The following is a 15,700-nucleotide window of genomic DNA, read 5'->3' as shown; positions in this document are numbered from 1 at the left end:
GTATCACGTGTGCACATGCAAATGCAACCAGCCTAGAAATACCCTCTTCTCCATAATAAAATCCACCCATAAAAGCATTAAAAAAATGTGCACCCCTCCAAGAGCCAGTCCATTGAAGACGAGTATTGAGGCAAGGTACTGTGATGTTTTCAGGAAGCCATGTACAGCACCCACTAGCTATGATGTCTCTTCAATGTATAGAGAAGCACAAAGACCCAGTGATGACATTACTGAGACTAAAATAGGGTATGTATTAAAAAAGGAAAGGTTTAATTTAAAGTTTTTCTCACATGTTGATGAGTGGAAAATGAGAAACTTGGAAAGGCAAAATTTAAGCAAATTAAATTTCAGCTTTAACCACTTCCAGACCGCCGCACGCCGATATACGTCGACTGTTTGAAGAGGGATATCTTTGTTATGGCAGCAGCTAGCTGCCATAACCCCGGTATCCTCTTCTTCAGCCGGAGGTCCGGTTTTCGATAATAGTGGTCTCTGCGGTGGATTCACCGTGAGATCACTTTTATCGGCAGCAGGAGAGGGCCCCCCCCTTCCCGCCGCTCCCTGGTTTCCTCTACAGCTTACGGAGCCGTCGGCAGTGGCAGAGGCGATCATGTCCTCTTCCATGTGTGGTATGGAGATGAGTGAGGGGAAGATGGTCCCCACCCGTCTCCATATCACTGCAGGGCGGAAACAACGTCAAAATGTCACTTCAACCCATAGCTCTTAAAGGGCCATTTTTGAAAAAAAAAAATTTCAAATGACAAATTTTTTTTATTTTCTTTTATTGCATTTTAGTGTAAATATGAGATCTGAGGTCTTTTTGACCACAGATCTCATATTTAAGAGGTCCTTTCATGCTTTTTTTTCTATTACAAGGGACGTTTACATTCCTTGTAATAGGAATAAAAGTGACACAATGGGTTTTTTTTAAAAGAACAGTGTAAAAATAAAAAATAAAAGGTAAAATAAATAAGAAAAAAAGCATTTTTAAATGCGCCCCGTCCCGCCGATCTCGCGTGGAGAAGCGAACACATACGTGAATAGCGCCCGCATATGAAAACGGTGTTCAAACCACACACGTGTGGTATGGCCGCGATCGGTAGAGCGAGAGCAATACTTCTAGCCCTAGACCTCCTCTGTAACTCAAAACATGCAACCTGTAGAATTTTTTAAACGTTGCCATGGAGATTTTTAAGGGTAAAAGTTTGTCGCCATTCCACGAGTGGGCGCAATTTTGAAACATGACATGTTGGGTATCAATTTACTCAGCCTAACATTATCTTTTACAATATAAAAAAATGGGCTAACTTTACTGTTCTCTTATTTTTTAATTCAAAAATTTTTTTTTTTTTTTTAAAGTGTGCTTGTAAGACCGCTGCGCAAATTTGGTGTGACAGAAAGTATTGCAATGACTGCCATTTTATTCTCTAGGGCAGGGGTCTCAAAGTATCGGCCTGCGGGCCATTTGTGGCCCGCAGATCGGTTACAAATGGCCCGCAGGCAGGATCCGCCCATCACCCTGCCCACCTGTTCTGTTCAGAAATGCCCCCATCGAATAGTGCCTTGGCTGAAGGAGCATGCGCCGTACGTAACATCACAACAGCTGATTTTACCATCAGCTGTTGTGGCGGCGAGACGGCGCAGGCGCGCAATAGGCGACAGAATTATTTTTTTTGCCAGATTGTGCTCCGCACTCACCCGTGCTCCCGTGGCGAGTTCATGTCCATGATGGGTGGATTTCCACACGTTGTGGGCGGATTTATGTTCACTTTGGGTCGGAATTAGATGGCCAGTGCTGCAAAAAAATAAAACTTTGTGATATTCCTCACCAAAGTACCCATAAATCCACCCACAATAAATGTAAAAATCCACCCATCAGAAAGTTTTTTTTTTTTTCAGCACTGGCCATCTAATTCTGCCCCAAAGTGCCCATAAATCTACCCACAAGAAGTATAGAATTCCGCCCATCACAAAGTTTTGTTTTGCAGCACTGGCCATGTAATTCCGCCCCCAAGTCCCCATAGCTCCACCCATCATGGACATGAACTCGCCATGGGAGTGTGGGGGAGCGCGGGCCACAGTCTGACAAAAAAAATACACTATTATGCGTCTATTATGCGCCTGAGCCATCTCGCTGTCACAACAGCTGATGGTAAAACCAGCTGTTGTGATGTTACGTACGCATGCGCCCTTCAGCTCGGGCACTATTCGATGGGGGGCATTTCTCGACAGAACACCTGGGTGAACTGCGCATGCGCCGTATGTAATCGCACAACAGCTGATCTTACAATCAGCTGTTGTGTCGGCGAGACGGCGCCTGCGCACAATAGCCGAGTGAGGACATTTTTCAGTCAGATTGTGCCGAGGCATGTTCATGTAGGTGAGGGGCGGAATATTTAACATGAAGGGGTGGATGTTTTCATTGAAGGCCAATGCTGATCTAACATGAAGGGGGCGGAAGTTTTCAAGGATGGCCACTGCTGCAAAGATGGGGGCAAAATTTTAAATGTTTAGCTAGCTAAATAGCCCCCCCAGGAAGAATAGCAGATAAAGATTTGTTTAGCAGATTTGTTTGGGCATCGTTAAAAATTCTGCCCCCATCTTTGCAGCACTGGTCATCATTAAAAACATCCGCGCCCTTCATGTTAAATTCCACCCCTCACCTACATGAACACTCCTCGGCAGCGTGAGGTACAAACTGACTGAAAAATGTCTTCAGTCGGCTATTGTGCGCAGGCGCCGTCTCGCCGACACAACAGCTGATCGTAAAATCAGCTGTTGTGCTATTACGTACGGCGCATGCACAGTTCGTCCCGGGCACTATTCGATAGCGGGCACTTCGACAGAACACTGGCCCTGGGTCCTGCTGCCACCTCAGGGCGGAAGATTATGGCGTTCTCGGGGTGCCCTGCCACTAGGCCTGTGATGAAGCCAGGACCTGACAGGAGGAGAGGACTCAGGAGGCAGAAGATCAGGCCACCAGCTGACTGCCAGCAGGAGAGGTAAGTGAGCCATCACACAGAGGCTTAGCAAGTCCTTAGTTGTGTGACTGGGGTTGAAATTTGTGAAGAGGGGGTATTTGTGGAATGTGTGTGTGTGGTGGGGGGGAGGGTGATATTTGTGGAGTGTAAGGGGGGGATATTTGTGAAGCGGTGTGTGGGGGGGGGTATTTGTGGAGTGTGGGGGGTAATACTGGGGTTTAATATTGCGTCCGCTGACACCAGTGCTGGGGGTTAATATTGCATCTGCTGATACCAGTGCTGGGGGTTAATAGTGCGTCCACTGACACCAGTGCTGGGGGAAAGGACAGTTTGCATGAGGCCCCCATTGGATGTGAAAATTTGTCCTGTGGCCCTCAGGTAGTTTGAGTTTGAGACCCCTGCTCTAGGGTGTTAGAAAAAAATGTATAATGTTTGGGGGTTTTTCTAGCAAAAAAAAAAATGTTTTTAACTTGTAAACAACAAATCTCAGAAAGAGGCTCGGTCCTTAAGTGCTTAAAGTTCAACCCTTGGCACCGCACAGGTCAACAGCTCATTTTGTCTAGGGGTGAAGAGAAATCTTATACTCACCTGATCCTTTGTGCCCCTGGACAATAACGCTCCCCCATGGTCCAGCAGTGGGCTGTTCCGCTATGGCTCTGAGGAAGAGGGTTCGCCCTCATAACGCGTAAGACGCTTGCGATGCCATCTGGGTCCTCCAAATATCTGGTCCAGGCTGTAGGCGTTTAAAGATACTGCTCGCTATTGCTGGAGTATTGATAAGCGTTATTTTAACAGCTCGTTTGTGAGTACATTTATCTTTGGTAATGCACAAGGTCGGTGCGCCCCCCTGTTCTCCTTGTATGTTTCAGTTATAAAGGATAACTGAAAACCTGCGACATTCCACTGACTTTGCTAAAGGGGTTAGCTGTGCCTCTTATTTAGCTGACCGGGCACCCGAGCGCAGGAGATTGCTTTGTGTTGTTAAGAAAAAAAATCTGCCTACGCAGGTTGTACTCTCCTCAGTCACTGTTGTTCCTACTAAATATATACGGTGTTGGGGATGCATGGATTTATACTCAATTGCCCGTGTTTTTCATGATTACCCATCATGTCAAGCAAAGCAAGCTTTGCAATATGTTTATTTCTCAAGAATCTGGAAACTTAATGTGCCAACATAACTTATCAGGAATAGCAAAGTTATGCATGCTTAGTTTGCTAAAATCTTACATTCCTTAATTGGATGAAAAGGTTTGACATCTTTCTAAGCTGATCTGCAGTGTGACTACTGAATTACAGATCACTGGTGATATACCATATGTCTAACATGCAAATCAGATGTATATATGCCAGAAGGGTTTAGTAAATTATTACTGCAGTTTCCCAGATACCAAGTCTATTAGCTTTTTTGCTTAAAAAATATGGTATTAACTGGAGCACATGTATGAATTATTTATCCTTCATGCAGCAGTACATAGAAGTGGGGAAAAAAAATTCCAGTCTTACATTATTATTAATAAAAACAAAATGAATCACCATAGAATATACTTTGTTACACAAATCACTACATCCCAGTGTGTATTCAGACAAAACAGTGATTACATGTTATTTATTCACTACAAGATAGATTTAAAAAACAAAAAAACAAAAACATGCTTTTAAAAAATATTTCATACATACCTGAGGCTAGTTTCACATTATCACATGATTGTTCCCGACACGCAATGGAATGTGCTGCTTTTTAGCAGACGCACATGGATGCTATTAATTCTTAATGGTACCCCCACATATCGGCAAAAATGGCCACGTTTTCACGCATGAGGCCACTGTACCATGTAGTTCCATGTAGCATGATTTTAAAAAAGGGTCCAGGACCTTTTCCACCACATTTCTGCAGGTAGGGCAACCCATTGGCACCTTTCAAGGGGGAGGAGGGAACATTGACCTGTTTGTGACAAGTCCCCTTCCCCACTTCCGAAAACAGTGCCACAGCACAGCTCGGCCTCCTTCCTCCACTGCCGGGCCAATTAGAAAGCACAGCGCACTTCGTGCATGCACAGTAGGGGACCGGCTGTGAAGCCGAAAGGCTTCACTGCGGGGTTCCCTTACTAGCAGTGGTGGCATCTACATCCGACAGCCGATCCGAAGATCAGCTGGGGTGCAGACATCGCGGGCTCCCTGGACAGGTAAGTGTCCATATATTAAACGTCAGCAGCTGCAGTATTTGTAGCTGCTGACTTCTAATTTTTTGTGGGGTGGGAGGACCTCCCCTTTAAGTAAACTTGGTTCTATATTAGCAGCATAACAGAACAGTCAAGCCACCATAGCTGTATAGTAAATGCTGGATCAAGCAGTCAAACTACATTACAATAAAAAATGTTTTTAAAAATGTATTTATTGTAGAGTAAGGTCTTTTAAGCCAGTATATTACAGTCTTTTATGGTTTCTGATTGGAATCTATTGACTATTACTTGTTGATCCTACCATTTCTCGTAGACAGAATGCCACCAACTTTTTCATGGTGGCAACACTTACTGAACTGGCTCCAGTGCTACAGAGTGTTGTCACCCATATCAGCGCTCCTGTAGTTGTAGACAGGGCCCAGACTGGAAATAAAAACCAGCCCTGGAAATAATTTTATACTAGCCCCATAGCATTATTATACTAGCCCAACCGCATAACGTCATTATTTTCTGGTTCATAAAAAGAAAAACCATGCATTTGAAAGCACATTTGAAGAGTGTATTATATATAGATATAACAGATATGAAAGCACATAGGGCTTTATGTATAAGAGCAAATTCCGGTTAAAAGTGGTAAAAGTGGAGCAATCATCAAGAACAGTCCACTTATTGCTATGGTGATATATTGTCAGAATAAAGAATAACTTTTATATTAGTGCCCCCTTACATTATTGTATTCACTCCCCCCTTACATCACTGCCCCCCCCCCCCCTCAGACTGGCCTGGCAGCACTGTCACTGAACTCCTCCCGGGTACACCGTGCAGGGCTCAGTCAGTCAGCTCCAGCTTGGTGGCTCTGATTTTTTCCTATAGTCTCCTCTCCACAGTCCACACACATCTGACTTCTCCCATGACCCCCATCCCAGCGGCACTCCTACTCTCGACCCCTCTCCAGGCTCCCCCCTCAGAGACTGCAAACATGATAAAAGACAAGAGATGGTCAGAGGTTGCAGACATGATACAAGAGATGGTTAGAGGCTGCGGACATGGTACAGGAGATGGTTAGAGGCTGCGGACATGGTACAGGAGATGGTTAGAGGCTGCGGACATGGTACAGGAGATGTCAGAGGCTGCAGACATGATACAGGAGGTATCAGAGGGACCTGTAGGGGGGGCTCTCTAACAGAGGCCCTTTTGGTGTTCATTAGAGAGTTAGTAATTAGAGCCCCCACCAGGCCCCATTAGACAAAACAATGGGTTCTAAAGGATCCTGGAGGGGCGTCTCTCTAACAGAGGTCCTTTCTGTGTCTATTTGAGAGTCTATGTTAGAAAGAGCCCCCATCAGTGGGGGCAGGGAAAATACATTTTCACAAAGTGAATTTTCATATAAAGTGCAAAGTGCAGTTTATATGAAAATTCACCTTGGGGAAAAAAATATTTTTTTGCACTTTATTGCAGGAATTTGTGCACTATTGAGTATCAAGGTTGTTATATATGTCCGGTTTGGTATTCATGATCATAGGGGATTTTTTATTATCCTTTTATTATCCTAATATATATTGTTTGGGATAGCGCACAATATAATTTTTTCCACAGAGTTATGTAGTGTAGTATTCAACTACCTTCTTTGTGCAGCAGTCTTACCACTGTAAGCCAAGTGCGAATTCCAGCATTGTTTGAATTAAGCTTAATAAATAGGCAGAGCTTCTGGAATCCATATTTTCCAAAGGACAATAGGATATTATCAATACCGAACCGTTTAAAACTGGCACGATAGTCCTGCAGATGTCATTACAAGTTACAGGAAGAATCGCTGAGCTTCCGTTGCTTTATCCCTTTAAGGAGTCACGACCTCTAAATAAGTAAAGGTTTGTTTTATGATTATATGCTGTACAGAAGAGGGGATGCAACTTCAGAAGTAATCAGTACAGGATATTAGTGAACAAAGAAGAGATTTAGGTTCCTTACCGTGGTGTGCACCAAATGCTGGCGTTCTCAACTTACTAATTGCTTCTTCTCTTAAGCCTGCCTTTTTTTCCCCTAGTTGTCTAAGAAATCTACTTTACATACTATATAAAGCTGTTCTTCCTGCATTTATAAAAGAAGGTCATTAATATTTGAACTTCTTTCTGCCAGACAGTTCACATATTAAAGATGAAGTGCTTTTGAAGCCACATTCATTGTACGCTGCTCTCTTTGTGACCCATGCTACTCTATCCTAATCACAACTACTAAATTTCCCCTGGAGATCAGCTAAAGAAGCTTTCAGGAAATAAACTCTACAACAAGAGCGTAGCAACGGTCACGGCGTGAGCACTGTTATACAGGGTGTTCCTAATACTTGTAGGCAACAGAAAACAGCAACAAGCATCTTTCTACATACTTAAAATAAGAAACTGCTTTTTACCAATGAAAGCTTTGCTTCTGTTTGTCTTTGGATATGAATGTGCATATGGTATCGGAACAGCTGGCCAGATTAATATTTGCATTTGTTGCAAATTTGTCACATTATTTTTATTATTATTATACAGGATTTATATAGCTCCAACAGTTTACGCAGCGCTTTACAATATAAAAGAGAGACAATACAGTTATAATACAATAAGATACAAGAGGATTAAGAAGGTCCTGCTCAGAAGAGCTTACAATCTAATAGGGTGGGGCAGGTGGTACAAAAGGTTGCAACTGTGGGGAATGAGCTGATGGGAGTGGTAAAAGATTAGTTAGAGACGTTATAGGCTTTCCTGAAGAGATGAGTTTTCAGGGATCGCCTGAAGGTAGCAAGAGTAGGGGATAGCCGGGCGGGTGGAGGTAGCGAGTTCCAGAGGATGGGAGAGGCTCTGGAGAAATCCTGGAGAAGAGGAGGAGATGAGAGAGCTTGAGAGTAGGAGGTCTTGAGAAGAGCGGCGAGGACGATTTGGGTGATATTTGGAGACAAGATTGGTGATGTAGCTTGGGGCAGAGTTGTGAATGGCTTTGTATGTTGTGGTTAGTATTTTTAATTTAATTCGCTGGGTTATTGGGAGCCAATGTAGAGATTGGAGGAGAGGGTATGAAAGCATATGTTATCTTTTGCACTTCTGCTATCATGTATCTAGTTTAATTTTATTGTGGAAGTTAAGCAATGGGACACTCATAGTGCCCATCGAAATCCAAGACACTGGAAAATGTTACCGTATGCTGAAATCTGACCAATATTCTAACATTAAAAAAATGAAAAGTATCTTAAGAATGAATATATACTGGGTTATGTACTTAAGGTATTGTAACTGCAAGTAAGGTGGAGTTTTAGAGGTATGTGACTTTAAGTAGAGTTGCATTGCTGTAACATTTTCTATGAGCACGGCCATTGCAGCAGTCATGAGTTCAGTCCACCCAAAAACATTGAGGTTGATTTAGTAAAGGCAAAGAGGATGTTTTCCTTGCAAGGGAATTAGACCCAAAGCTTAGTAAATGTGGTAAAATTTTCTTTTGCAAAGAATATCCAATCACGTTCAAGGAAAATAAAGCAGTAAACATAGAGATTGAGCTAGCTGAGCTGTTTAACCAAGACTAGTATTAACCTGTGGCAGCAATCAGAACAAATTTTACAAACTTACACTTAGAGTAGGGGTCTCCAAACGTTCTAATGAGAGGACCAGTTTACTGTCCTTTAGACTTAAAGAGGGGTTCCACTCAAATTTTTAACTTAATCTTACCCCCTTCAGTTAATTGCATAGATGTTCAAATGCCACAGGAAACATTTTTTTATCGCTGTAATTACCTTTATATTGTACTTTATTGTGGCACTTCCTGTCTCTCCTCCCATGGGAGTAGGCGTGTTTATTGCCTTTCCCTGACGCCGCACTGTCTCCTGGGAGCTTAGTGTCCGGCTTCCCAAGATTCAGTGTGGAAACAATGATCATGCGCGTGAACAAGCAGTGAACAAACAGCATTCACCGCATCCAGGAAATCAATGCTTGTGGGCTTCACAAGCCCACAAGCAAGATGGAAACAGCCAGCATCACATTTTTTAAGTTATTCTTCAGTACGAAAACAGACAGAGGTGGAAATATTACACCCAAACTGTGAGTATTATTTTGGGATTAGCAAAGTGTCTCAATGACCTAAAAAAAAAAAAAAAAAAAAAAAAAAAGATTGGTCGCCGGACTCCCGCTTTAAGGGGGGGCTGGACTGTGGTTATTGGGAGTAGAAAAAGTCTGGACATCTGTGGGAATAAGCAATGCCCCATGTTTGGTGTCAGTGGGAGGAACTGTGCCCCATCATTGGTATCATTGAGCCCCATTGTTGGTGTCATTGGGAGGAATTGCACCCCATCTATGGTGTCATTGGCAGGAATTGTGCCCCATCTTTGGTGTCATTGGGAGGTATTGTGCCCCATTGTTGGTGTCATTGGGAGGAATTCTGCCCCATTGTTGGTGTCATTGGGAGGAATTCTACCCCTTCATTTTCATTAGTGGGGGGAATTATGCCCCATTGTTGGTATCAGTGGATGAAAATAGTGCGCCAAGGGCCAGATAAAAGCAAGCAAAGGGCCACATCTGGCCCCCGGGCAGCAGTTTGGAGGCCACTGGCCTAGAGCATTACGGCACATTTAAAGTAGATGTAAATGAATGACATTTAGTTTGCCAAAAGCACCAAGTATCATAAACAGGCATCTTCTTTTTTTTTAAATAAAATACTTCCTTCCTCCTTCATTTTGTTCTTGTATTATATCTTAGTGCTGCTAAACTCCTGCAATGTATTCACAGTCACTTCCTGCCTACAAGCATGTGCTCCAGCAAAGACTACAATACATAGTGATTTTCAGGCCATGTTTTTCACACGATGACAACAGTTGACCACTACTGCATAATATGTGTTGAAATGGTCACTTGTCTCCATCAAAGGCCTGTGTGACAGAAATAGCACATCTGGGAGACAGGGTCAGTGTGCTGTCACTCTATAATGGGAACAAGGACCTTTGTACCAGGATCACCAGGTATTATTTTAAGGAGGGCTGCAGGTCTAAATTTGAAATTGAAAAGTACTTTTGAAATTGCATTAACACATTAAGCTTATATGAGCTTTAATATTTGGATTTACATATAAGTGGTTACTGATAATGTGTTCAGCATGAACAGGCAAATATGGTGATCTCTTTAAAACAGGGAAAATAGCGACCTCTCCCTTGGGTCCTGATGGGAAGGTCAGGAATCACTCCATGTCCATTATAAGTCTGGTGGTGACCACAAGGAAAGTTTCTTACTTTGACAAGTAATAGTATAATTAATAATATTAGCTATAGATAATAAAAATAATAGACAAGTAAGACAATAATAATCCTATTTTTGGCCTTTAGGTATATTCTACTCTCTAAAAACATGTGTTAAAAAAAACAGGCTGTGAGATGTCTATCTTTCAAATGACTTGCACAGTGTCAACACCAAAATAAATCCTCTTTCCAATTCAGCCAAGATAAATGCTGTAAAAATACTGTATATTTGTAAGGTTTTTGCTTTTCTGCATCGAAAAGAGGCTTATTTTCCAGAATAAATCACCTCAATATCTATTTACTTACTCAGTATCCATCATCTACAGTGATAAACCTGGTAAGAACAAGTAGAGGTGAAGAGCTACCACATAGGGAATGTAAATGATAAAACAAGAACCTGTGTTTTCTCAAAATGAAGAGAACCCTGCTGGAATGCTTAGAGTAACTGATGAGTAGTATGATGCAGGGTGTAATAAAAGGCATTGAGGGGGAGTACTCGGCACAGCAATGTGATGAATGAATCCTGGGAATAGACTGATGGTTAGGTTATATAGGTAATAAGGATTTATGTTGAAGAATGCACAGTGGTTTGCTTATATTAGTTGACTCAATGTAAGCTTATTTCTCTTTGGAAAATTAGACAGAGAAGATACTAAATAAAAATTATCAGATATCCTTCCTGCCTGTCCTGCTTTGTTACACTGTTAAATGGTAGATGAGGCTGTTACATTATAAACCTCTTCCTTAGGTGGCTGGTCACGTGAACAAAGTCTGTTAAAGAATTTGGAGGAATTTAGGCAAACCCCTCAAACAGAGACCACATGTCCAATGCTTTGACAGAACACATTAACTATTCTATCCAGTGGCAGAACTACCAGGGTCGCAGCAGTCGCACTTGCGAATGGGCCCCTGGAGTTCCACCACTGTGGGGGAGGGGGCCCAAGACCTGGCATCTCCCCCTGTACCTCCAGCTGGCAGCTAACAGTGGAGGGGGGTGGGAGGGGGTGATCAGCGGCTCTGTGATGTCCTCAAATTCGTGGGATGTCCCTCCAGTTAGCCATTCCCTTTCTGAGTCTATACAGTGGAGAGGGGAGGGGAGCTCTGCCCTTAGCTCTGCCCCCAACTCCAGCTGCTGATTCTTATCTCTAGGCTTCTCCTCTAAGGTAAGGCTGGCCACTGAGCATACTGTGTGTCCTATTGTACCAGTGCACCCTTTTATCACACTGCCCACCTGTCACACTGCCCACGACCTGTCACACTTCCCTCCCACCACCTGTGACACTGCCCTCCCACCTTTTACCCTGCCCCGACCTGTCACACTGACCTCCCACCTTTCACTATGCCCCCCGCCTGTCAGACTGCCCCCTTTTATCACAATGCCCCCCCACCTGTCACACTTCCCTCCTTTATCACACTGCCCACATTATACTATTCCCCGTCACACTGCCCCCCCCACCTGTCACACTGTCCCCGTCACACTGCTCCCTTGTCACAATACTCCCCCCCTGTCATACTGCCCCCCTCCTGTCACACTGCCCCTCTATCATTTTCCCCCCTTGTCACACTGCCCCCTCCTATCACACCACCTCTGTCATACTGCCCCTCTCCTTTCAAAGTGCTTCCTCATCACACTGCTCCCCCTCTTTCACACTGTCCCCCTCCTGTCACATGTCCAGGTACCCTTCTTCTGTCACACTGCCCCTCTCTTGTCACAATATCCCCCGGTCATACTGCCCCCCTCTTATCACACTGCCCCCCTCCTTTCACAGTGCCCCCTCTTATCACACTCTCCCCTCGTCACACTTCACAGATACCCTTCCCCTGTCACACTGCCTCCCCCGTCACATTGCCCCCCTCATGTCACAATACCCCCATCATACTGCTCCCCCATTACACTGCCCCCTTATCACACTGCCCCCCTTCTGTCACAATACCCCCCCATCATACTGCTTCCCCATCACACTACCACCCTTGTCATACCGCCCCCCTCCTTTCACATTGCCCTTTGCCATACTACCCCCTTCTTGTTACACTCCCCACCTCCGTTCCCAGTGCCCCCCCTCCGGCCCCTTCCTTTTCTGAATGGACACAGTAAGTGATCGGCACCGCACTCACTGTGTCCATTCATAACTGAAGCATAGTAACTGCGTTTACTATGCTTCAGTTTGTGAATGAATGGGAAGCTCTGTACAGAGCTATTCTTGTCCATTCATTATGTGTAGCTGAGGATGCAGAGATGGAGATTGAGGGCCCCGGACACAGAGAAAAGGGCCCCTGCCAGGGTCGGGGGGGCCCTTCATGGTTTCTTGCACTGGAGCCCTGAAGGTTCTAGTTACGCTTCTGATTCTATCCAAACCGTTTTTTTTATTCAGATTTCCAAAATATAAAGTTGGACGTTCCCATAGAGCAGGGGTCTCCAAACTTTATAAACAATGGACTGTGGCCAGCAGGAGTGGAAATTTTCCTGGCATTAGTGAGAGTAAACATCACCACATTTGGTATTAGGAGGAAGAAAAGTGGCCCATTGTTGGTACCCGTGGGAGAAATGGTGCCCCATTGTTGTCAGTTGGCATTATAATATCTTGTATCAGTGGAAATTATAGTGCCCCAAGGGCTGGATAAAAGCAAACAAAGGTCCACATGCAGCCCCCGGGCCGCAGTTTGGAGACCACCGCAATAGATAATGATTTTAGATCCCTCATAGTGTCACAGCTCAATCAAAATTGGATTCTTGGTATAATATTGCTCGAATAGAATAGAATAGATTGTTTTCACCCCCAAACTATTGCATAATATTTGAATTTTGTCTAATTATTTTAAATATAAGGCTACAATGTGCACATGATTAGCAACAGGTGAACTTTTTAGCCACCCCATTTTCTGGAGATCTCAGTCTAGATCCACCTAAAAGCAGTAACATGGTTCACATTGCTGAATAGCCTTGCCTTGGCCAGCTGCTTTTTAGCCTGACATCTGAATTGAGTAAATCATTTCAGGAATTTAAAAGATTGAACTGACTCATCAGTTTCTGTAAGTGTGTTGAGATAATCCTCTCATATTTATTTATATATATATATATATATATATATATATATATACTCTTTAGAGTTGGCACAAGCCAACACAGTTGGTTTCTGATAAAACTGGAATGAAGGGGATACACTACAGTTTAATGAAACGTTGAATCTTTCCTTTTTACATTTTCTAAACATTTAAATGGTTCTGTGCCAAAATTCATAGGTAAACATTACCTTGTATGTGTGGAACTATGTGATTTTACTATTATGGACTAGTAGGGCGGATAAAGTGATTCCAGATCTTGCAAATTGGTTTTGGGTGTCTTGCTTGTCCCTTTGTCCCTGTACACAGCATATTATCCTAGAAATTGTCTTTTTACGAAGACAAAAATGGTATGCTGTATAATAGTGCAGTTGGTAATGGAATAGTTAAAAACTGGTATTTAGGGTGCCATAATAGAGACAATCACACCTGAGGTCTCACAACAACAGGACACTGTTGTATGGCTCTTCTGTGAAACTGGGCATAGATATGCAAATTAGGCCACCCAAAATCACATATTCAACTGTGGGTGGCCTGACCTGCAGTCTACAAGGATGACTATATCAGTTGTATGCAGAAATTTAGCATCTTCGCCAAATGTTTGGATTGTGATGGGAACAAAAAAGCAATCATAGGCAAAAAACAAATGTGCACAGTGATGTTCACTCCTTACAGTTTTCTAAGAAGCTATTTGATCATGTTTTCTTATGTTTTACAGTTAAACTAATTCTGAAGCAATGTTTGTAGATCATTCACATTAGTTTCTGTCAGTAGGTAGCATAGAATCTAAATTCCCTACTAAACCTATTTAAAGCAGTCCAGAGCACTGTGGGTTAAAGAGACATCATAGCATTAGCTGATAGCTGTTTGATTCACACTGATTCTTTGAAACCCTGGAAAATGAACCTCTGCAAGGTGTAAGCAATAAACTTTTATTCATCAAAGGAGCTAATGAGAGCCTGTAAACATGGAGAAAGGAGCCAATAATTCCTGTTGACTAAAAAAATAAAAAAAATAAATTATTAGAAGAAGAAATGTATGTATATTTAAATATACAATATATTATATAAATATAGATTTACCTGCTATGAATAAATGCAAAAGTCAGAAAAGTCAGCACCATAAAGCAGCTATTTTTTGGAAAATTGGCAAGACCAAAAGAAATGTGTTTTCCCATGTCTTTTTTTGTTTTTGCATTTTTGTTGCCTTGAACAATGCAACCCGGCACTTGTAGTATGAACGAACCATCAAATGCTTAGAGATAGTGGAAGAGGTACAGATATGCAAGGATGCCTAGAAAGAGCAACCAATCTATTGTCTGCTTTAGCAGAATATTATTCAGACTCTTTTATTTCCATTAACTTAGTATTGCAAAAATGAATACAGTGGCAATTATAAATTGTTTTATTTGTTTATTTGATCAAATTCTTTTTTTATTTGTAGAACCTGCTTTCTACTTTGGTGATGTGGAATTGTATGTGGATGAGAGTGCAGGATACATTGAAGTGCGTGTTTGGCGGACAGGTACTGATCTGTCAAAAACCGCCACAGTCACCGTGCGCTCACAGAAGACAGAACCAGTGTCAGCAGTTGGTGAGCATTATGGAGTTATATCTATCTATCTATCTATCTATCTATCTATCTATCTATCTATCTATCTATCTATCTATCTATCTATCTATCTATCTATCTATCTATCTTACAGTGGGGACGGAAAGTATTCAGACCCCCTTAAATTTTTCACTCTTTGTGTTATTGCAGCCATTTGCTAAAATCATTTAAGTTCATTTTTTTCCTCATTAATGTACACACAACACCCCACATTGACAGAAAAACACAGTATTGTTGATGTTTTTGCAGATTTATTAAAAAAGAAAAACTGAAATATCACATGGTCCTAAGTATTCAGACCCTTTGCTGTGACACTCATATATTTAACTCAGGTGCTGTCCATTTCTTCTTATCATCCTTGAGATAGTTCTACACATTCATTTGAGGACTCCAAGATGTGAGAAATAAGATTCTCTGGTCTGATGAGGACAAGGCAGAACTTTTTGGCCTTAATTCTAAGCGGTATGTGTGGAGAAAACCAAGCACTGCTCATCACCTGTCCAATACAGTCCCAACAGTGAAGCATGATGGTGGCAGCATCATGCTGTGGGGGTGTTTTTCAGCTGCAGGGACAGGACGACTGGTTGCAATCGAGAGAAAGATGAATGCGGCCA

The 15,700-nt window shown here is 42.6% G+C and overlaps 1 protein-coding gene across 1 annotated transcript in view; it reads left to right on the top strand.

Moving 5' to 3' along the window:
- The window catches only part of FREM2 (FRAS1 related extracellular matrix 2), a 293,022-nt gene that overhangs the window by 207,436 nt on the left and 69,886 nt on the right, over nucleotides 1–15,700 (top strand). Inside the window, exon 7 of the mRNA XM_073613282.1 lies at nucleotides 14,919–15,068. Within this exon, the coding sequence (XP_073469383.1) occupies nucleotides 14,919–15,068 (150 nt within the window). The remainder of the gene's footprint in view (nucleotides 1–14,918; nucleotides 15,069–15,700) is intronic.

The sequence above is a fragment of the Aquarana catesbeiana genome, linkage group LG02, assembly GCF_042186555.1.
Source record: "Aquarana catesbeiana isolate 2022-GZ linkage group LG02, ASM4218655v1, whole genome shotgun sequence".
Lineage (NCBI taxonomy): Eukaryota > Metazoa > Chordata > Amphibia > Anura > Ranidae > Aquarana > Aquarana catesbeiana.
The sequence above is the reverse complement of the archived record's forward strand: the minus strand, read 5'-3'. Positions and strand labels throughout refer to the sequence as shown.